This window comes from Gopherus evgoodei, chromosome 1, assembly GCF_007399415.2.
Source record: "Gopherus evgoodei ecotype Sinaloan lineage chromosome 1, rGopEvg1_v1.p, whole genome shotgun sequence".
Lineage (NCBI taxonomy): Eukaryota > Metazoa > Chordata > Testudines > Testudinidae > Gopherus > Gopherus evgoodei.
The window spans coordinates 269,642,958-269,664,376 of record NC_044322.1 but is presented as its reverse complement, the minus strand read 5'-3'; the positions used below and the strand labels follow the sequence as shown (position 1 = coordinate 269,664,376).

Sequence of the window (21,419 nt, the reverse complement as noted above, 5' to 3'; positions counted from 1 at the left end):
AGACTAAAGGTCCACCTAGCCCAGTATCCTGTCTTCCGACTGTGGCCAATGCCAGGTGCCCCAAAGGGTAAGAAAAGACAGGTTACCAAGTGATCCATCCCCTGCTGCCCATTCCCAGCTTCTGACAAACAGAGGCTAGGGACACCATCCCTACCCATCCCAGCTAATGGCCATTGATGGACCTGTCCTCCATGACCTTATCTGTAATGTGCCTGGGACCCATCAGCTTGTTTCCACCTATGGAAACCCGAATACACATTAACATCCCTTCTCTCCCAGCAAAGGGGCTCAGGCCTGAGGAGGCAGGTGGATGACTGAGCCAAGCCCACCTCCCCAGCGTTAATGGGTGTTCTGGTGGGAGAGTCCCAACCCTCCAAGCAACAGAACCCTGCTTCAGTGGTAAGGGACAGCTCCATCAGTTCCCACCCCATCATTTGCATGCATACTTGGGCAGCTGCTGCTTTAAGGACTGCCAGTGCCCATCAGTGACTAAGTAACTGATTGCAGCTGGGCTCACTTTGGATTGCCATGGCAATGCTAATCAATGAAATTCACACCTACCCTGGCTGCACTGCCAGAGTGTGCATCTCCCACTTCCCCCCTAAGCCTTGTTGGGAATGGAGTGGACTCAAAGGCAAAGTGGGGTTTCTGGCCTACTGCCAATTGACTCTCACCTGGGAGATGAATCCCTGGGGCATGTGGCCATCTCCATGGGATTTTCCTGTGTCACGAAGGCTCTCACCACGGGCACGCCAGGACTCCAGCTGTGCCCTCAGGGACTGGACCTGTGCCAGGAAACCAGAACGACATCGACTCAGCCGTGAGGAACAGCTCTGATTTGGAATGAGCAAGCTGTATCTCAGCCAGACGAGTCTCAGCCGGGGGCTTGGGGGCAAGGGACGAGCAAAGGAGACACTGGGTGCCTCAGCCAGTGTCCTTTATCCAGGGAATGGAGTGGTCACCCAATGGGACAAACCCAGTGAAAGAGGCCCCAGCACACGAACAATGGGAAGAGGTGAGGAAGAGACCCCTCCCAACCTCAAGACACACTAGGTGTAAGCCATGCTCTCCTCTGAAGGCAGAAAGGCTGGCAGTGACTGGCGTAAGGGGTTCATGGCCTTCCCCGCGGAACTAGCAACATGCTCACTGCTGCCAAGGCTAAGTTTGTCAGGTTAAACCCCCGTTATGAAGGGCAGAACAAGAGGTTTGAGTGTCCCCAGTGTAAACAGGCTCAGCTCCAGTTAAGTCAATGGCATTTCACCAGTTTATATTAAGGCTGAATTTGGCCTGGGGTCTCTGATATACAGACAAGCTGCTTCTCAAAGCACGGGTCTATGAACCTGCTACGCGAGCTAGCGTTCTCCTGACCCAGAGGTGGCAAATGGTGCTGCTTTCCCTGCCCATGGAAGACCGGCAGTGGGAGCAGATGGTGTAACAAGGGCTTCCTGTGTCCCCAGCACTTTGGCCTAGACTCCTGCTGAGCCCCTGGCCCAAAGGGGTCTGGGAATAAGGGGAGTCCCTCTCCCACCCTGGGAAGGAGGAAATGGGGCCCCAAAGACAGATGGCTCCTACCTCTTTCTCCAGTGCCTCCCTTGTGTCTCCATAGCCCCCCTTGCTCTGGTTCAGCAACGCAGTCAGAGGAAGGCGCTTAGACTCCTTCAGGGGCAGCCGTTCCAGCTCCAGCCATTTCTTCTCAATCTCTTCACTCAGCCGACTGCGCTGGTCCTCCGACAGGGCAGGCCCCAGCAGCTCCTGCTCACACGCCTTCCAGCAGAGGGCCCCTGCTGGACCGTCGCCCTGCAGGAGCCCAGTGTCAGGAGCTTCAAACCACTTCCGCCTCTCCTCAGAGCGGAGGGCTAGGTCCCGTTCCAGGTTTTCGTGCTTGGTGACTCGGTCAGAGATCCCCCTCAAACTGCCTCTCGTCCGCTGCGGGGCCCCGTGATTCAAAGGGCCCTGCTGCCAGGGGGCCAGCTCCACATAGTCAAATGTGTGGCGCGGCCCATCCGCCTTCCGGTTACTGCCCTTGGAGATAACCTCCGACCCCAAGCCCGGCCAGTGCTCCTCTGACCTGAGGGAGCCTTTCTGGGGGACGCAGCTGCGGATGGAGTTTTCCTTATTGCAGTCAGACAGCCTGAAAATCAGAGCATGAAGGCGTGAGAGAGACACGGCTGCTGGGAGTCATGCAGGCAGGCACTGTGCAAACAGCCCACGCATACTCCTGTCGATGCACCGCAAGCCTAGCCTGCAGCCACACCCCTTGCAATTCCAGTCCTAGGAAGCTCCAGAGCACAGCTAGCCTGCCACACTAAGCTTCCCAGTGGCTGTGCAATGGGAACAAACTTCCTGTAGAGTGGGGAGAACCAGGCCCAGCTCCAGGGAAACATGTTTTGATCGGAGCTTCAGCTCTCGTCTCTAGAACAGAGCCCACCAGCTGTGCGCTCTAGTGGGACTCTTCCCTGCTCCCCTTTTGCATATAGAGAGAAAGGCAAATCCAGTCTTGGTGTTGCCTGTTTCTTTCAGACTCTTGTGCTGACGTGCACTTGGTCCAGCGACTCGTGGTGAGATGATTGGAGAAAGAGAGTGGGGCACTGCAAAGCAGTCAGCCATCACCCCTAGACTCTTCAAAGGAACCCAGAAGACATTCTCTGCCCTTGGGTCACCCAGCAGGACCCCGAGTACAAATCCCCAGAAAGCTTTCTCCCACACTCACCCACTGACACGGTAAGACTGGATACCCCCGTGATACCCTCACGAGTATCACAGCCGCAAGCAAGCCTGACTGGCAAAGCATCTTCTCCCACGCCAAGGTGGGAGGGGAGGACAAGGAGACTTCTCCCGTCCCAGAAAGGATTGCCTGCTTGTGGCCAAGGTGCTGACACAAAGTGGTCTAAGCCATGGGTGGGGTGTGTGGGGGACAACACACATTCCCATACGTACTTTGTGACATCTGGTGCGCTTGCCGGGCGGACAGTCTTCCTCAGCGCCTCGATCCAGTTCCGCCGGATCCCCGAGGTCATTGCTGACAGGGTGAAGGTGGCATCCTTCGTCTGAAAGGGAGACGCCAAAGGGAACTCAGCCCACAACATGCAGTGACACCCTCACTTCTGCACAGCACAGGATAGCAGGCTACAGCCTGGGATGGAGGCAACACCCACTCGCTCTCCAGACTACAGGGTGTGCCGGTAAGCAGAGCTGGGAGAAGCCCGCCTTTGATAGAGCAGAGTCGGAAGACAGCTACCAGCAGGGTCTTAACAGTCCCTCTCTGCTCTCCTGTCACACCAATAGAAGACAGGCCCTCAAGAACCATAAGTGGAGGTTAATTCATCGCTTGGGCACCGCTAGACAGGTGCCAATTAACAGGTCAGCTTCCAAGACATCCTCCTCCCTTACAAAAGAACCCCCGGTTCCTGTGTCTCTGCTAAGGTTGTGTGTGTCCATCTGCACTCCCGGGGCGCTAGGGAGGTAGGTCCCCTGGTGGAGTACAATGTAAGAACAGCCATACTGGGTCAGATCAAAGGTCCATCTAGTCCAGTATCCGCTCTTCCAACAGTGGCCAATGCCCGGTGCCCCAGAGGGAATGAACGGAACAGTTAATCATTGAGTGATCCATCCCGTCGCCTATTCCCATCTTCTGGCAAACAGAGGCTAGTGACATAATCTGCCCATCCTGGCTAATAGCCATTGATGGACCTAACCTCCATGAACTTATCTAGTTCTTTTTTGAACCCTGTTCTAGTCTTGGCCTTCACAACATCCTCTGGCAAGGAGTTCCACAGGTTGACTGTGTGTTGTGTGAAGAAATACTGTTTGTTCCCATTATTGGAGTTTGCTCTCTCTTTTCTAAGACAGATTTCACAAGCAATGTGAAATAACCTTTGGGGTTTGCCTGTCAGCACAGTGAGCCTATGCCTAGACTCCCTCCCCCTCCTCGCCCACGAGATACCATACCATCTGCTCCCAGCCATCCCTACAGAACAACTGGGCCGAGTCAGCTGCTAGGCTAAGTTCCCTTGTAGTCATTTCATCACTAGGGAAGGTCAGCTGGAACTTCCAGCATGGCTCCATCCACCCCCACCCTGCAATATATTCCCCTCCTGCTCTGATGTAGTGCCTTCTAATCTCAAGCATCCTATATCACTTCAGAACCAAGCTACACACACAGCTCAATTCCTCTGCACAGAAATGAGTGATTGGTATTGCAGCAGCTCCTAGAGGACCTGGCCCCATTGTGCCAGGTGCTGTACAGAGAACAAGATAGATTGTAAGATCTTCAGGACGGGAACTAAGTACATTATGAGATACAACAGGTGGATCAAACAGATAGATACAGGGATGGGGGAGAATATAAGGTAACAGAGGATTACAATCAGTGAGATAAGCAGCTGGTGTGCTGTGACATCGATCACAATAGAGACAAGTTGATACTATTGGTAGCAAGTGTACTGTTAACAGCTCATGGCAACAATACCCAGCAGTTCTTCAGGACAGAAAGGGAATGAATAAGAATTCCAGCTCCATACAGTTTCAATGGGATAGCTGAAGGAGGCAAAAATCTAGTCATCCAAATTGGAATTAGCCTAGGTCTCTTGGATTAACACTCCTGCTCTTGCCAGAATTGCCATGGAATCATGGCCCACAAGCACTCAGGGTCCTGGCTTGCCACCTCATCTGAAAATGGCACACACAGTAGCAGCACAGCAGCTCCTTGCATCCTCTTGGAGGACTGCATTCGTTAGAGAGGGGTGAGCATTAGCAGCTTCCTGTGGACCCGGGTATCCTTGGAGGTTTCCCATACAAGAATTGATCAGCCCTGACTCCGCTTAGCTCGTAAGCTCCAACAGGAGCCCAGCACAAGTTTGCATGGCTCCAGGTACTCACGTGTATCTGGAAGCCATAGTTGCGTTGCACAGCATATTCTGTCACTTCTGTGCAGGAGCGCAGGTCAATCTCACCATCCAGCTCATCAGCCTGAAACAAGCCCCAGACCATCTGTGAGAGTCCCTGAGCAAACCTCATGCCATCTCCCCTATGCCGCCAGAATCCCAGTTGGAAGCATTAATTTCTCTGCACTTCATATTCAGTCTGTGCCCACCCAGAGTATCTGTCCCATCCTTGCTGGAGCTGAGGTCCTACATTCTAGTCATTAATTTTCTTGATGCCTTTTCAGACCCAGGTACTGGAATGGTTTCAGCTAAGCTATATAATAAGCCCTGCCACCTTTACAGTCCCCTTCCACCAGGAGCAAAGCATGCTCCCCTCCAGGAAGGGCATGAGGCAGCTCCAGGATCCCACCACTACCCCACCCCAAGGAAAGAACAACAGGTCAAAGTGCACTCTCCATGTTTACCTCCTCAGCGTTGGAGTCCCTGTAATATCTCAGGCTCGAGTCTGTCAGCACAAACCAGTGTTTCTTCCACTGCGGACAGAACAGCGAAGGGGAAGGGAAGGGAAGGGAACGGGAGAAATGAACAGACTAGATTACTGTGGAAACATGTTGGAGCAAGGGAGGGTATTCTTACTGACCTTTCACCCCTCTTGTCCAGAGAGCAGCTTCCAAGTCCAACTGTCCCCTTCCTCCTCCAAAGATACCTCCCCCACCCCCTTTCTGTCAATCAGCTCGGAGGAGGTCAGTGAGAGCAGTCTGATGAACTGTGTGATGGCGACTGGACTGCACACAGCAAATTAGGCACCCGAGCCAGGGAACCTCCTTGATAGAGTTCAGCCACAATGAGGAATCTATAAATCAGCAGCTCACCTCCACCTTCCCCAGCAAGGGACACAGTCACAATGGAGAAGGCAAACCTCTGTGCGCACAGGGGTCTTTGACAGGGACTAGGGAGGAGAGATCTCTGGGTGTCACATCTACCATCCATCTTACCTCTCCCAGCTCATCCAGTATGGACATCCATCCCTTCTTGAAATTGAGGAGATCCGGCTGGAGAGAGACGGACAGAGCAGGGGGTTAACAACTGGGCTGGGACTGAGACTAGGCAGAGTCTGGTGGTCAGGAATGACACAGATTCCACAACTCCAGGTCTAGCAGTAACTGGAAATGGAGCCCCATGGTACAATGTGAGCAAGCAAGGACAGTCCAGCATCCCGCCCTCCAAACCCACATGGATTTAGGACCAAGTAGCAGGCGGGGCAGGTCCTCACACTGTGACAGGCAGGTATTCCTGCAAGAAGAAGCCTGGAAAGGAGGGGTTGAAGTAGTAAAGGGAGGTATGCACCAGGGAAGTTTCCACAAGTTGCTTTGCGGACATTTATTCAGAGATTTGGGGGAGGGTGGGGGGGAGGACGGGAGCACAGAATTTTTAAAAAGCTTGCATGGCCCCTGAATAGGCTCAGTTTGGAAAGGAGTTTGGTCACAAAACTAGAGAAACCCATTCCAAATCCCACGCTCCCCTAGAGCCCGGGGCCATGCTTTGACCAACACCGATCACTTAATAAAGGCAGGAACAGCTTGACATTATCAACTCTCATCCTGGCTGTGCATGAGGTAAATATCCTTTCAGAGCAGACGAGGAAAACACGCAATGTTAAACGACTTGCCCAAGGCCACAGGGCAAGTCAGAGCCAGTACTAGAATCCAGGAACAAACTTTTCTTTCTTAAATGCAGGAGTTTGTTTCTGTGCTACAGATCACCCCCAACTGCTCCCCCAGCCTCCCCACTGCACACACCCATATGTGGATACTATTCCAGATCACCAACAGCCATGGGGGAGGTGCTGCCACCCCCTCCAAACCTCACCCTGCTGCTGCAGCGCAACCAGTTCTTCCTCCCATTTCAGGGCTGGAACTGGGAACAGCTGATACAAGGCAACTACTCTTCCCTCCTTTACCAAGCCTGGTGAGCCAAACCTGTCTCTCCTTGAACACCATGGACTTCAGGGGAGCAACATCAGGGATGAATTCGGCTCAGTGGCTGTGTTCTCAAGGCCAGTATCTCTTATCCCCCCCGCCCTGCCTCATTCAAGTCCCAGCAGCGGGGGTCAACCAGCAGTGGTGAGAGGGAGAAGAGGCAATATTAGAGCTGTACCTGAGAGTCATCTGTGCCAGGTCTGCCAGCCTGGGGTAGGCTGCTGAGTGTCCCTAACTGCCACATGCTCCACCCAGGAAGAGTCTGGTGGGGGAGACAGCTTCACCACAGCCTGGGTACTTAGTACTCCAAGTGCTTCCGATTAATCCAGGAAACATCCACCTGGTGCCAGCTGGCAGCATAAACCCAGATCTCTCACGGCCCAACTGGGTGAAGCTTTCTCCTGTTTCATCTTGCAGGGCTGAACTCTTGGGTTACACCCAAGGTTACGGCAGACAGCAGCAGAGTGTCGGCCTGCCCCAAACCCAACCAGCCTATTGGTAGGGGGCAGGGGGGGCGGGCCACCTGTTATTACAGCTGCAGGCCCATCCTATCCCTGTCTCCCTGGGCTGGGAGTGTCCGATTGCAGGGACAGAATATGCCACACGGAAGCTGAGACACATGGAAACTGGAGCCAGGTGACCCAGGCTTCCACTCTCCATCTCCAGCACCAAGGCTGCATGGTGGGCAGAGGCTGCTCAAGACAACATGCCAGCACAGGGAGTAGGTCAGTATGCTGCCCCCTCCCTTCCCACCACCAGCGTGCACCCTGCGCACATTAACAACTCCTTAACATGGGTGCTAAGTTTGTACAATGTGAGGAAGTCCCCAGCAGGTAAGGGGCAGAGCCCTTATACTTTGGGATCTGTGGGGTGAAGCTCCCCCCTCACCCACAGAGGAAACATTTGAAAATAAGGATACAAGGGAAAATCTGGTTCATATGGACTGGATCGAACTATGATGCTAAACCTGGCTACAGACAGCTCTGGCTTGGGCGGGTGGGTATGTGACCTCCCCCTGTCATCATCTGATATAAAGGTGCATGGGACCTAAGTGACTTCCTTTCAACAGCACCCACATTTTAAAGGGGATGCCCCATGCAGACAGGAGTGACTCTGACATCCCCCTCAGGTCAGTTCCCCTTTCACTGTGACAGAGTGACAAATACAGCAGCTTGTTCCTCCATAAACAGGCTTCCCGGGAAGAACTCCCCCGGGATCTTCCACCCCAAGGAGCCAACAGCCCTGCCTAGGCCCGCATTAGGAACCTATCCCCAAGAGCACCATTTGCTGGGACTCACAGCATAGGACTGCATCTGTTCCTCCCCGCTCACCCTGCCTAGATGGATTCTAGACCCCCCATCCTGAGCAAACCCCTCAATGTGAGATGAAGGGCACGCAAGGGTACATGGGGAGCTGCAACAGGCCAGAAAGGGGTCCTTGACGTAAGGCTGGAGAGAGGGACCTACACAACAGATGGGTAGAACAATGAAGGGGAAAATACAGGGGAACTGGAGTCAGGACCTTGGGTGGGGATGGAAGCTAGGACCAGGGGGAGACCAGGACACAATGGTAGACAAATGGGATGGGGGGGGCTAGGAAAACAGAGGGGCAGGGAGAAGTTCATGGGGCAGGAAGACAAGACACAGGGGCAGGATGCTTGGAGAGGGAGCCAACAGAATGGGGGAAAAAGGACTCCAGGCACAGTTTGGGGGGTGGAGGCAGCATAGTACAGTGGAGCAAGATGACTGGGGAAGGAGGCAGATCCTGGGGGTCAGGGGCACAGGTACCAGAAGGAGTGCAAGAGAGTGAGTGTGTGTGTGTTGCTCCCCCCACCCTCTCAAAGGCCCTGCCTCTTCCCACTCCTGACCTCACTCTCCTGCTGGTGAGCCAGAGGGCAGCAGGTTGGGGGCTCAGCTGCCAGAATGCCATAGAGCAGGACCTTGAAGCCGGTCAGTCAGGCCATGGCATGCTCTCTCCCAGCCAGGTTTTTGAGAGAGATGGGGTAAGGTATGGGTAGACAATGGTCCTTTTGCCTTATTCCCCCCTTCAGCGGTTGGGGGCAAATGAAGTGGGAGATAAAATGGGGGCAAGACCCTGGTTGCCAGATGTGCTAAGACACATGGGGAAGTGGGGGCAATGGAAAGGAGTGGGCATAGGACTCGGGAGACAGAGAGGCGCAGGAAGACTAGGGCATGGGACAGATGGGAGGGCATGCCACTTACCTGGTTGCCACCCACCCAGAGAGTCCCTCATCCTGAGGCTCATCCAGAGAGAGCCCACCACGGGCCCTACCAGGTGGCAGGCTTCCGCCAGGCAGCAGCTGCCTCCACCTAGACAGGCCCTCCAGACAAATAGCTCATGCTGAGGTCTGAGTGTTAATGCACACAGGGAGCACAGTTCGTTAATCCCCTTTGATCTAGGGCCCAGAAATGGCACTAGATCAAAGGGCATTAAGAAACAAATGTACAGAGGGGTCCACCTGGACAGTTAGCCGGCACCAGGGCAGGTTACTGTGTGAGAGGTCATACTTAGGTTGCCAGGAATCTGCTGTGCTAGGCAGCTGCTGGCTTGCCCTCGCCTAAAGGGGCCTCTGAGGGTGGGGTACAAGAAGGGAGACATGCACCCTTCCCCCAATCTTTTACTAGCCTGTTGATGTTATCCACCCCACAGTCACACCAGGCTTCCCTCACATGCCTTCCCCAACACTCTTCACATTATGTGGTTGCATTTATGCAGCAGCTGCTCCCCCTTCTAATCCAGCACCCCCACAGCTAGTTGTGAACTGGGGGCGGGGCAGGGAGAGAAATGGAACATAAAACCAACATGCTGCCAAACACATGTGAATCACAAACAATACACTCCCACATACTAAACCAAGGTACCCTAAGGTCACTGAGCAAAGCCAGCCCCACAGTCGCTAGCCAATCCCACCCCTTGTCCCCAGATGCAGCATGGCATCACTCTCTATTTCACCAGATGCCCATACTGCAGCTTCCCAGAACGTCATGGTGAGTAACAGATATCCCAATAAGCAGCAGGGACTTATAAATAATTGGCCAGTCAAGCCTAATTTTTTGTAATGTATAAAAAAAATCTAAATGAACACAGGGACACAGTATGTGTCAAACTTGGATTTTAATAATGCATTCGATTCAGTCTCTTTACAAAATCTTAACCAATGAACCAGTTCCAATGGCCTTGGATAAATACCACGGTCAGGCGGATTAAAACCCAAGCATGATCCTAAAAAAAAAAAAGGGGGGGGGGAACAGCAGTATACTGAGCAAGAGGTCAGATGTCTAGTGAGGTTGCCACAAGAATCAGTGCAAAGTCTTATCATCTTTGTGATTTACACTACCAGAGCATTAATCATCAAGTGAACTGATATTAGCAGAGAATATTTCATTGGGAGGAGCTGCAAACCCCAGAAGGGACACAGCAATGCCAGAGCCAGAGGACTTCAACAACATATTAGCACCATTGGACCAGATTCTGACACCCTACTCCAGCCCCCATGTCCGGTATAGGGACCATAAAGGAGGCTTCAGGAAGATTTACCCCAATACAGGAACAACCTAATGGCTGCATGTGTGGCCTTGTATTGCTTCCCTTGCAGCCGCATGTGTGGGGGTGCACCAGGGTTAGGAGGGGTCTTCCTGACTGTGGCACTTTCTTTATAGCTATTTGGGGTTGCAGAGCAGCCTATAGGCAGCCGTGGGGAGATTGCCATAAGTTTTAGGACAGCCCTGGGGCTGGTACTTCAAGAGGTGCAAGAGATGTCTTAAAGCCACCTTTGCCCCCTCTCCCCCACAAGCTGCACCTTCTGTTCCAGGAAGCACAACATGGAATCTAGTCAATGGGCAGAATGCTAAAAAGAAGATTCCACTTGGAACAGCATGGGATAGTGCGTCTAGAGAAAAATATTCTGAAACACAGATTCAGCAAGACAGAGAAGCTGGAAAGCAGGGATGTTGAGGGGTCTTGGGGTGACAGCAGACAGCAAACTAGAGACAAGTTTGCAATCGGATATGGCAGCAAAACAGAAAAAACAGCCATTTTAGGCTGCATGTCCAGAGGCTTTGGGCAAGGACTACTTAGCTTTGGTGTGGCTCCACCCAGAGCATTTCATTCACTTCTGTGTACCACACCCCTAGAAAGAGATTGACAAGTTGGAAGGGCTCTGGAGAAGAAGTGCTCAAGGGGCTGGAGTGACTGGTTTACAATAAGAGCAGAATATGCTTAGCCTCGCTAAGTGATGACTGTGGGGGACATGATAACAGTCTGCAAATATCTGAAGAATGTAAACACCAAAGAAGGAAAGGAATTAGGGTGGTACCAGGGGGTATAGCCAGAAGTAAGGAATTAAGCAAAGAAAGGAAACATTCAGAAGACACTTCCACAATTAGATCTATTAGGCTATGGAGTAGTCTATCAAGGGGCGTGGTGGTGGGGGGGAGATGGAGGAGGCCCATCTCTCAAATTTTTAAAACCAGACTGGCCAGGACCCTATGGAAGTGTCCCCGAGGGGACAATCCTACCCTGGCTGCAGGGAGAGGGACTGGGTGATCTGAGGGGTCTTTTCCAGTTCTAACTTCTGGGGACCAGTATCACCTCCTGTGTTTTCCCAGACGTTCCCCAGGGCCACCGGCCAGAACCAGCTCCATTTTCTTTACCATGCACATTGATTTTTGCAACATTTCAGCTCCAGGGAGATACCCTTCCCCCTCATCTTGTTAATATAAGGGTAGCACGTGACAGAGGACTCAGGACAGAAGGGAAGGAAAGCTGCCCCATAATCTGTTTGGTGGAAGCAGAGTTACTCCCTCTGCTGGATCAAGGGCCCACACAGCTCCCAATTTCGTTCATGCTATGAAAACAAGTGGATGTTGTGCTTTGCCTAGCCCTGTGAGAACTGCCTCCAGGCACAAGGATGCACAGCCCAGCCTGTCACCTCCATTATTCTGCTGTATGCAGCAACCTTCCCTCCAGGGCCTAGGAATGCTGGTCCCTTTCCTGTACCACCCTCAGCAGACAGAGCCAACCACTGCCTCTCCCCTAAACCACATCCTCTTTTACAGTGTGTGCTGGAGGCAGCAGCACAGCAGGGTTCAGTGCAAGGGCCTCTCACTTCTAAATAAAGGCCAAGTTCAAATCCTGAACAAGGTCATTAGCGATGCAGTTTGGCATCCTAGTTTCTGTTTGTGTGTTTCACACATCTACCCTCCTTGATGAGGACTGAAATATCTGAGGTGGGGAACAACAGGCAGAGGTGATGCAACTGAGGACTGAGATGAAGTGGGTGGGGAGAGCTGCCTCGGTTGAATTAGCAGGAGGTGCTTGGATCAGCAAATCTGGACAGAACAGAGAGGAAAAAATGGAGCTTCAGGCAGTGCATTTGTTAAGTCTTGGGTATCTAATAGGCAGGAACCCAGCTCTGCTAGAGAACTGCCATTCCACCACAGTCATGGGCACTGCCTGGCTGTTTCCCAAGACAGATCTCCTCTCCCCAAATCAGGGAAAACACAGACAAGTGAGGAGAAGGAGGGAGGGGTTAGTGATGGGGGAAGATTCACTCTATTACTGGGGGTGGGGGGGTGAAATACAACATGGCATCTCACAAGGAAGCTCCATTCCTACACCCAGGCTGGGCAAAGTTCCCATTTATGAGCCCCTCTCTGCCTGACCCCACGTGGGGGAGGAGGAAAAGGACGGGGTGTCACCAGGAAGGACAGGAAAAGCTGCAGGATGTTGTAAGGAAGCGTAGGCTGACAGCTCAGGGTCATCACATCCCGGCCTCCCTTGGTGCCTCCCCATCCAGTTCCAGCAGGACTCCATCCAGGCCTGGCCATCAGCCCACCCCCTCGCACGCCATGGGTCCCCCACTAGGCTGGCAATCTCTACTCCCTGCTCTCTTGAGACCAGGCTGTTCTCTCCCTTCTCAAGCTGGGGTGGAGGAACAACAAACAACAATAACAAAAACTCACTGCCCTGTTCACTCAGTCCTTCTCCCCTCCCTGCCCCATGTGTGCACAGCCAATGCCCTCAGACACCCGCCTCAGAGCAGCCCCTCCTGTTAGCAGTCTGAGAGCGCTGCCCCACCACTGACATGCCATCGCCTGCTGACACGTGCTGCCCCCAGAGATGGCATCATGCCTACAACCCCCTCTGCACATACCTCCTCTATCCCCCACCCCAAAGCTGACCTGCCCCTCACAGCTGCACTCACGCCACCCCGAGACCAACCCGCGGCAGGGCCCCAGCAAACAGCTGCTGCTTAACTTCCTGTAAATAATAAAAGGCAACAAACCACAAGCCCTGTGCAGTGCAAGGGGCGGTGGGGAGACCAGCCTGGGGGGGGGAGGGTCCAGGCAAGGGGGCCGGCCGCCCAGAGGCCAGTGACTGCAGAAACGGGCGCCTTCCCAAGGCGTAAGCCAGGAGCCAGCACAGCCAGGGGGTGGGTCCCGCCTACCCCAGGATCAGGCGCCCCCGAGCAGGGGAGCGCTCGGCTCCCGACCGGGCGGCCCGCAGCTGCACGGCACCGGCTCGCACATGCACCGAGCAGCCCCCACCCCCGCGCCAGGAGAGGCCCCAGGGCGGCTCCACGGTCCCCAGTGAAACCCACTCGGCCCCGGCCGGGTTGGCTCCCGGCGAACTCTCCGCGCGCCCCGGGCCGGAGCAGAGACTCACTGTCATGATGCCGGGTGCGGCCGGCGCTGGCCTGGAGCGGGGCGGGAGGGGGGAGCCCAGCCCAGCCCAGCCCAGCCCGCGCACGGGCCCGGCCTCAGCGCTCCCGCGGCGCCAGTCCCGCCATCGGCTCCTTCCCTCCGCTCGCTCCCAGCCGCCCAGAAACTTTTCCGCCCCCTCCCCCTCCGCTTTTAAACTTCCTGGGAGGGTCCCCCCCGGCCAATGGGAGGCCGCGGAACCGGGACGCGCACACGGCCGGAGCGGCCGGTAGCCAATAGGGGAGCCACGCGGAGCTGAGCAGCCAATGAGGAAGGGAGCAGGGTTAGGAGGGGCGAGGGGGAGCCAAAGGGACCAGCAGCACAGATGCAACAGAAGTGTTAAGCCAGGTGACCCCTGCCTGGAAGAGCTGCAGGGGGAAGCGGGTGCCCGCTGCAGGCAGGCCAGGATTGCTGCCCCCACCCCACATTCACACTCAGCTCCTAGCTGAGCCCACCGCCCAGGGAGGAGCTCCTCTCTCAAAAGTTGCGCACCCACAGAGGGCATCATCCACTTGGTAGCACCTGGGATCTTCTTACTGCTGCGTCCTGTCCTTCAGCAGGACTGTCAGATAGGAAAGGGCAGGAGAACGAAAATGCCCTCTTGCCTTTAGCCTCACAGAAATGTGAGCAGAAGAGCAGCCTTACAACTCTTTACAGAGATTTCATGAGATCTCTCTAGCCCCTGACTGAATGAACTGTAATTCCCAGAAGACCAGATTTGCTGCTTACCTTGTTTGCTTCTGAAATACACATCCGAACCCATTTAATATAATTCATTTAGAAATATCTTTCTTGTAACTGACTGGCAGTACAAGGGGAATAAAGACAGAGAACGTGCTCCTATCTAACCACAGCATGGCTGAAGCTGGCAAGCTGAATACAAACCCTGGATGAACCCTCCCCCCTCTGCCCACCTTCAGTGTCCCCTACCCTCTCCCAGGGCAGAGCTACCTTTACACACACAAGCCCTTCTCCCTCTGAGACATCCCCATCATCTACCATTACACTGGCTTATCTTTTGCCCCCTGCACCTGGCTCCATGAACCTCAGATACTGGGAAATTGGCACATGGTTACAGATATCTGAGAAAGGATCATATGCCCAGCAGAGCCTCTGACTGGGCCACAGCTCTGGATTTTGCCTATAGACGGACAAGGTGGGTGAGGTAACATCTTTTATTGGACCAACTTCTGTTGGTGAGAGAGAGAAGCTTTCGAGCCACATCTGAAGAAGAGCTCTCTCGAAAGTTTGTGTCTCTCACTAGCAGAAGTTGATCCAGTAAAAGATATCTCATCTACCTGGTCTCTCTCTTATCCTGGGATTGACACGATATTGCCTATGACCATTTGCAACCAGACTGAGGGTCTTTAAGGGACTGGGCATAAGAACATAAGAATGGGAATACTGGGTCCATCCAGTCCAGTATCCTGTCTACCAACTGTGGCCAATGCCAGGTGCCCCAGAGGGAGTGAACCTAACAGGATCTCTCCCTTGCTATCCATCTCCACCCTCTGACAAACAGAGGCTAGGGCCATCATTCCTTACCCATCCTAGCTAATAGCCATTAATGGATTTAATCTCCATGAATTTATCTAGTTCTCTTCTAAATGCTGTTACAGTCCTAGCCTTCACAACCTCCTCAGGCAAGGAGTTCCACAGGTTGACTGTGTGCTGTGTGAAGAACTTCCTTTTATTTGTTTTAAACCTGCTGCCCATCAATTTCATTTGGTGGGCCCTAGTTCTTATATTATGGGAACAAGTAAATAACTTTTTCTTATTCACTTTCTCCACACCAGTCATGATTTTATATATCTCTATCATATCCTCCCTTAGTCTCCTCTTTTTCAAGCTGAAAAGTCCTAGCCTCTGTAATCTCTCCTCATATGGGACCTGTTCCAAATCCCTAATCATTTTAGTTGCCCTTCTCTGAACCTTTTCTAATGCCAGTATATCTTTTTTGAGATAAGGAGACCACATCCATATGCAGTATTCAAGATGTGAGTGTACCATGGATTTATATAAGGAAAATAAGATTCTCCATCTTATTCTTTATCCCTTTTTTAACATCCTGTTTGTTTTTTGACTGCCTTTGCACACGGTGTGGATGTCTTCAGACAACTATCCACAATGACTCCAAGATCTCTTTCCTGATTAGTTGTAGCTAAATTAGCCCTCATCATATTGTATGTATAGCTGGGGTTATTTTTTCCAACATGCATTACTTTACATTTATCCACATTAAATGTCATTTGCCATTTTGTGAGAATTGAAGAGGTATATGTTGGGGTCAGGGTGAAGTGTAAGAAGGAAGGGTGGTCCCGTGGTTAAAGCAAGCATTGGACTGAGCCTCAGGAAGTCCAAGTCAAATTCCTATCTCTATCACAGGATTCCTACCGGACTTTCTGCAGGTCATTCAATCTCTCTTTACCACAGTTGCCCTGTCTGTAAAATTGAGCTAATAATCTTTCCCCAGCTCACAGAGGTGTTGTGAGGCTAAATGCACTAATGTGGGTGCTGCACCCAGATACTATGGTAACAGGGGTCCATCAAAATGGATAGAGATTGGTTACCAGTGGTCCCTAACCTTTTTCGACTGGCGGGTGCCAGACGACAAGCCACAGAGGACCGTGGCGGCGGATGAGCATCTCCCGAAATTCTGCCGACAAGCGGTAACGTCAATAGGCATCGCTGCCAAAATGCCACCGACAAGCGGCGTTATCCAGAGGTTTCGCCGCCGAAATGCCGCCATTTCCGCAGCATTTCGGTGGTGACACCTCTGGTAACGCTGCTTGTCGGCGGCATTTTGGCAGCTGCTCATCTGCTGGCCAGTAAGCAGGAGCACTTAGATGCCCCGGCGGGCGCAGGCACCGCGTTGGGGACCCAACGGTTAAACCATGTATTTAAGTACTTCAATACTATGGTGACAGGTACTATAGAAAACACTTAAAGAAGTGTGACTCTTGTGGCCCTCTACTTCCTTCTGTGTTCACCAGCCTGGCCAAGAGAGGAGGGCACTAAGAAAGAACAAACGCCAAGGAAGAAAGAGCACCCTCCCTCAGGACTCAGGGTATGGCTACATTTGGAATTTCAAAGCGCTGCCCCGGCAGCAGTGCTGGGAGAGAGCTCTCCCAGCGCTGCACGTAAACCACATCCCTTACGGGTGTAGCGTGCAGCCGCCCTGATTACACTGACGCTTTACAGCGCTGTATCTTGCAGGGCCCAGGGGGGTGTTTTTTCACACCCCTGAGCGCGAAAGTTGCAGAGCTGTAAAGTGTGAGTGTAGCCATGGCCTGAGTCTGCTTTCAGCTGCACAAGTGAGGAAAGTAAGCAACAGGAGTTCTAGGAAGGGGAGGAGAGAGTGCTGGGCCTCCCTCCAAGTGACAGCCTGGTACTCAAGAGTATTAGCATTTTAATAGCCCCTGTAGGGGAGATGAAGGGTGGGAGGGGGTAGAGAGAAGGAAAGATTTGAACCCTGGCTGCTGTTTAGCTAGAGCTAGTTCTCTCATATGGCCAGGGCCCCAGGACACTGCAGTATTGAGAAAATGCCCCCTACAAAGGAAGGAAAAACACGCCAGAAGCAAATTCAGTGTTGTTAGCAGAAATAATACAAACTTCAGAAGAGGGACATACACACAACCTCCTTGTACTGGGTGGCTGGTTCAGAGATGGGGGCTGGGATACAGAGCCTTTCAACTCTTGATCAAGAGTTTCATGGCTCAGGGGACTGGGAATGGCATGTGGGTCACCCCTTCAAATCCAACCCTGGGGGACACAAAGTTCAAGGCATTCCTGTCTGATGCTTCATGGGAAAGGAGTTGATAAGTTACAGTCCAGAGCGAATGGATGCCCACATCCCACAACAAATGTACTCTCATGATCCTCCTCCATTGGCCCCCTCCTTGACATTCTCAGCAGAAGTGCGAATGGGCCATGGAGACAACTCCCGTCTCTCCATGGAGACAACTCCCCTCTCTCGGGAGGAGATCTTTCTGGGGAGAGCTGCTGGTGTCTACACAGCACATGACCTGGGTTCAACAGAAGATTCAGGCTCCAGAATGATCAGATAGGCTGGTACCTTTCATCAGCATCAAATTCACTTGAGAGATCATCACTAAATCACAGGAGCACCAGCACAATAACTCACTTTTGATTCTATTTGTAAAATAAGCCCCTTCCCCTTATTCATATGCAATGGTCAACTACACCTTATTTATCATAGGATATGAGAGAAAGAGAGAGGTTGGGCTGAGCTTAGCACTGGGAGCCAGAAACTCTCGCATTTTAAACCCAGTTATGCCACCGACTCTCTCTGTGACCTTGGGCATATCACTTTGCCACTCTGTGCCTCAGTTTCCCCACCGGTGACATACAGGGAGTACTGTTTTCCTGCCTAATGGAGGTGTTGGAAGGATTAATTAGTGTGTATAATGCGCTAAAGAGCATGGAAAATGTATTGGGAGAGGGGAGATGCAATTGCAGATACATTTACCCACCTCTCACAAAAACCAGCAATTCAGTACCTCACAGCTGCCTTTCAAGCAGAGACTCACTCAGACACAGTGTCAGAGAGAGAGAGAGAGAGGTGCTGCATGCTGAGACAGCACCTGTGTGAGAAGCCAGCTAGCCTTTGTCACAGAGAATGGCCCACCCAATTCCTTATCATCCTACTCACTCTGGGAGCTTCTGAGAGGTTCCCTCATGCACATACACCACGCACTCTCTCCCCCCCACCCGTCCCCACTTCTTCCCCAGTTTCTTGAGTACCTTGTGGCATCGCCCGTTAGTGTTCAAATAAAGATCTTGGCTTCCCATGGAGCTGGCACTGTTGAATGGTCGGGTTGTGCCTCGATCTAGCTGGGACTACAGGGAGAGAAATCAGGATCTAAGCCCTAGGATTCTGCCCTCTTTTTCCATAAGCATGTGCCCATCTCCCAATACACTCCTGGGGAAGTTCATCCCCACAGTGCTGAGGACAAAGCACTCTTCATTCAGGCCAGTAGGGGACACCAGGGAAAAGGGAAACATGCGAGGGAAGAGCTCTATTTCTGTCCTGGACAGCAGGAGGCATCACAAGGAATGGGACAGAGCTAAACACCAGAGGAAAAGCCAACCTCTGTGCTATTCACTGGGTGGGGCTGCAAGGAGTGGGATTCTCTCTGGAAACTGAGGATTGATTGCCAGGGTTTGGATCTGCTGGGGGAGGGGTTCTCATCAGCCACTGGTTCCCTCAGGACTCACTCCTCCAAAGTTCTACTCACTTGAAGCAAGAGGGTCTCCTCTTTGCCCCTGTCATTCTCCAATTGCTTCTCTGAGCTTAGGTCTAGGGACAGCTCATGGCTCTTCCAGTCACTCTCTAACCATTGACTTGGACTCACCGGGCTTTTGGTCTCTGGTTGGTGCCCTGAGCTCACTGAGTACAGACATTCTCCTTGGCTTCTCCAGTCCCTTTCCAGCTGTTGCATTGGATTCATGTGGCACAAGCACTTCTCTTGGGTTTTCCAGTTGTCTTCTGATCTTTGAGTTTGACTCCTGGAGCACAGAGCCTCTTCCTGGCTCCTCCAGTCCCTCTCTTGCCTTCCGGTTGGGCTCCTGGGGCACAGGGTCTCTGCTTGGTTCCTCCAGCCCCTCTCCGGCTGCCTGGTTGGACTCCTGGAGCGCAGGGTCTCTGCTTGGTTTCTCCAGTCCCTCTCCGGCTGCCTGGTTGGACTCCTGGAGTGCAGGGTCTCTGCCTGGCTCCTCCAGTCCCTCTCTGGCCTCCCGGTTGGACTCCTGGGGTGCAGGGTCTCTGCTTGGTTCCTCCAGCCCCTCTCTGGCTGCCCGGTTGGACTCCTGGAGTGCAGGGTCTCTGCCTGGCTCCTCCAGTCCCTCTCCAGCTTCCTAGCTGGACTAACGGGGCGCAGTGATTTGCCCCGGCCCTTCTGATCTCGCTCTGTGCATTTCCCCAGACTCACAAGGTGGGGTTTCTCCTCTAGGCTCTGTCGCGCACTCATGCGTTTTCCAACACTCACAGGGTACAGGGGCTCTTTTGCATCCTTCCACTTTCTCTCAGTGCTCGTCACTGGACTCACAGGGTGGGTCTCCTTTGGGCTCTTCCAGTTGCTCTCTGGGTGCTTCCCAGGACTCAAGGAGCACAGGTGCCCCCCTCGGCCAGTCAAACTGTTATCGGAGCTCTTCCTGGGGTTTGTGGGGTGCAAGGAATCCCTCTGGCTTTTCCAGTTACTGTCTGTGTGTTTTCCAGGATTCGAGGGCTGAGGAGAAACCCTTTCTCTGTCCATGCACTTGTCTGTACTCACGTGGCACATGGAGCCCACTCGGCTCCTCCAGTCTCGTTCCGATCGCTGAGCCGGGCTCACCGAGCGCAGGGCCTCTCCTTGGCATCTGCCGGGCTGCTCCAGCTGCTCTCGGGGCCTCTTGTTCCCCTAGGGATGAGATCAGAGGAAGGATAAAGGAGTGAGCTCTCTAACGAGCTTGTCCACATCCTTCATGCACATTCAGGGAAAGAGGCAATTAGCACATGGAGACCATTCAGTTCAGAGGTTCACCGATTTCAAGGCTAGAAGGAACCACTATATAATATCCTAGTTGGACCTCTTGTATAACACAGGCCATAGAACTTCCCCAAAGGATTCCTGTATGAACTAGAGAAGATCTTATCGAAAAACATGCAATCTTGATTTAAAAATTGCCAGTGATGGAGAATCCACCCCGGACCATGGTAAATTGTCCCAGTGGTTAATTATCCTCCCTGTTAAAAAATTACATGTTATTTCCAGTCTGAATTTGTCTACCTTCAGCTTCCAGCCACTGGATCTTGTTACTGATGGCCTACAAAGTAAGGGGCACTACTGTATGCCAACAGAGTCATTGTATTACAATAGGGGGCAGTAATGCACAGACCTACCTGCAGCACTTAGCTCAGCCCACAGAGGGAATTTTCAAACATCAACATGTCTTATGCTCCAATAGGGGGCAGTGGCGCGCACATGCATCTGCACACAGGCAGAGCTGCCTATCCCATGCCTAAAGAAGTGGCCCCTCTCATCCAACCAGTGAAGGAGCAGTGGTCTAATTTTGCAATAGGGACAGCAGTGGGGCACACACAGACAAAGGAGATGGGGAGAGAGAAGGATCTGGGAATCAAGTGGAAAGGGAGGAGTGGAGGTGATGATAAGAGAAGACGACAGAGTTGTGTGGCACAGAGAGAGAACAGAAAAGGTGATGGGGACAAGACACAGCTTGGGAAGGTGTTTGCTGAAAGGAAGCCAGGGCTGGACCGTGTCTACGGCTCTCTGGCTAAGGAAGGGGCTGGTGATGAGTCCAGCAACTCACCTCTTTATACAGGGTGGGGCTAGACTGGCTCCTGCCTAATCGCCCTTCTTTGGCCAGCAGTGGGGTCTTGCCATCCAGCCGGTCCAGGAGGCCGTCCTCCAGGGCCTGGAACACCTCCAGCGTCTCAGACCTCCTAACAGCCACACACAAAGACAATCACAGGTGCTCTTCTGTCTGGGCTTCAGGAGGCCCCCAGCCCAGAGTCCTCACCAACCCTAACCTTCACAGACCACAGTAGGACAGAGACAGTGATACCATATTTCTGAGTTTGAGTTCCCTGCTCCATCAGAGTCTATCACAAACTGCTCTGTCTGTGCTCATGCCTGCCTCCCATCCTGAGCTCTCGTCTACATCAGCCATCCCCCCCATGCTCTGCACTCCTCAACTACCTGCATCTCCTCAGACCCAATAGACTCCCTATCTCCCCAATGATCCATAGTCATGCTCTCCACTCCCCACCATGGCTCCTTTCTCCCTCACGTTCTGTACCTCAATAATGCTTTCCA

At 52.8% G+C, this 21,419-nt stretch overlaps 1 protein-coding gene across 8 annotated transcripts in view; it reads right to left on the bottom strand.

The window, feature by feature from the left end:
- Positions 1–21,419, bottom strand: part of TRIOBP (TRIO and F-actin binding protein) — a 36,988-nt gene that overhangs the window by 9,187 nt on the left and 6,382 nt on the right. For 3 of the 8 annotated variants that reach the window (XM_030545863.1, XM_030545882.1, XM_030545873.1), the window contains exons 7-15: positions 20,914–21,046; positions 18,960–20,003; positions 18,349–18,444; positions 5,879–5,935; positions 5,348–5,416; positions 4,879–4,968; positions 2,938–3,047; positions 1,573–2,131; positions 675–785 (exon numbers count right to left, since the gene is read on the bottom strand). In XM_030545863.1, coding sequence (XP_030401723.1) covers positions 675–785; positions 1,573–2,131; positions 2,938–3,047; positions 4,879–4,968; positions 5,348–5,416; positions 5,879–5,935; positions 18,349–18,444; positions 18,960–20,003; positions 20,914–21,046 — 2,269 coding nt within the window. The other 5 variants (XM_030545893.1, XM_030545913.1, XM_030545930.1 and 2 more) reach the window with 5 other exon arrangements.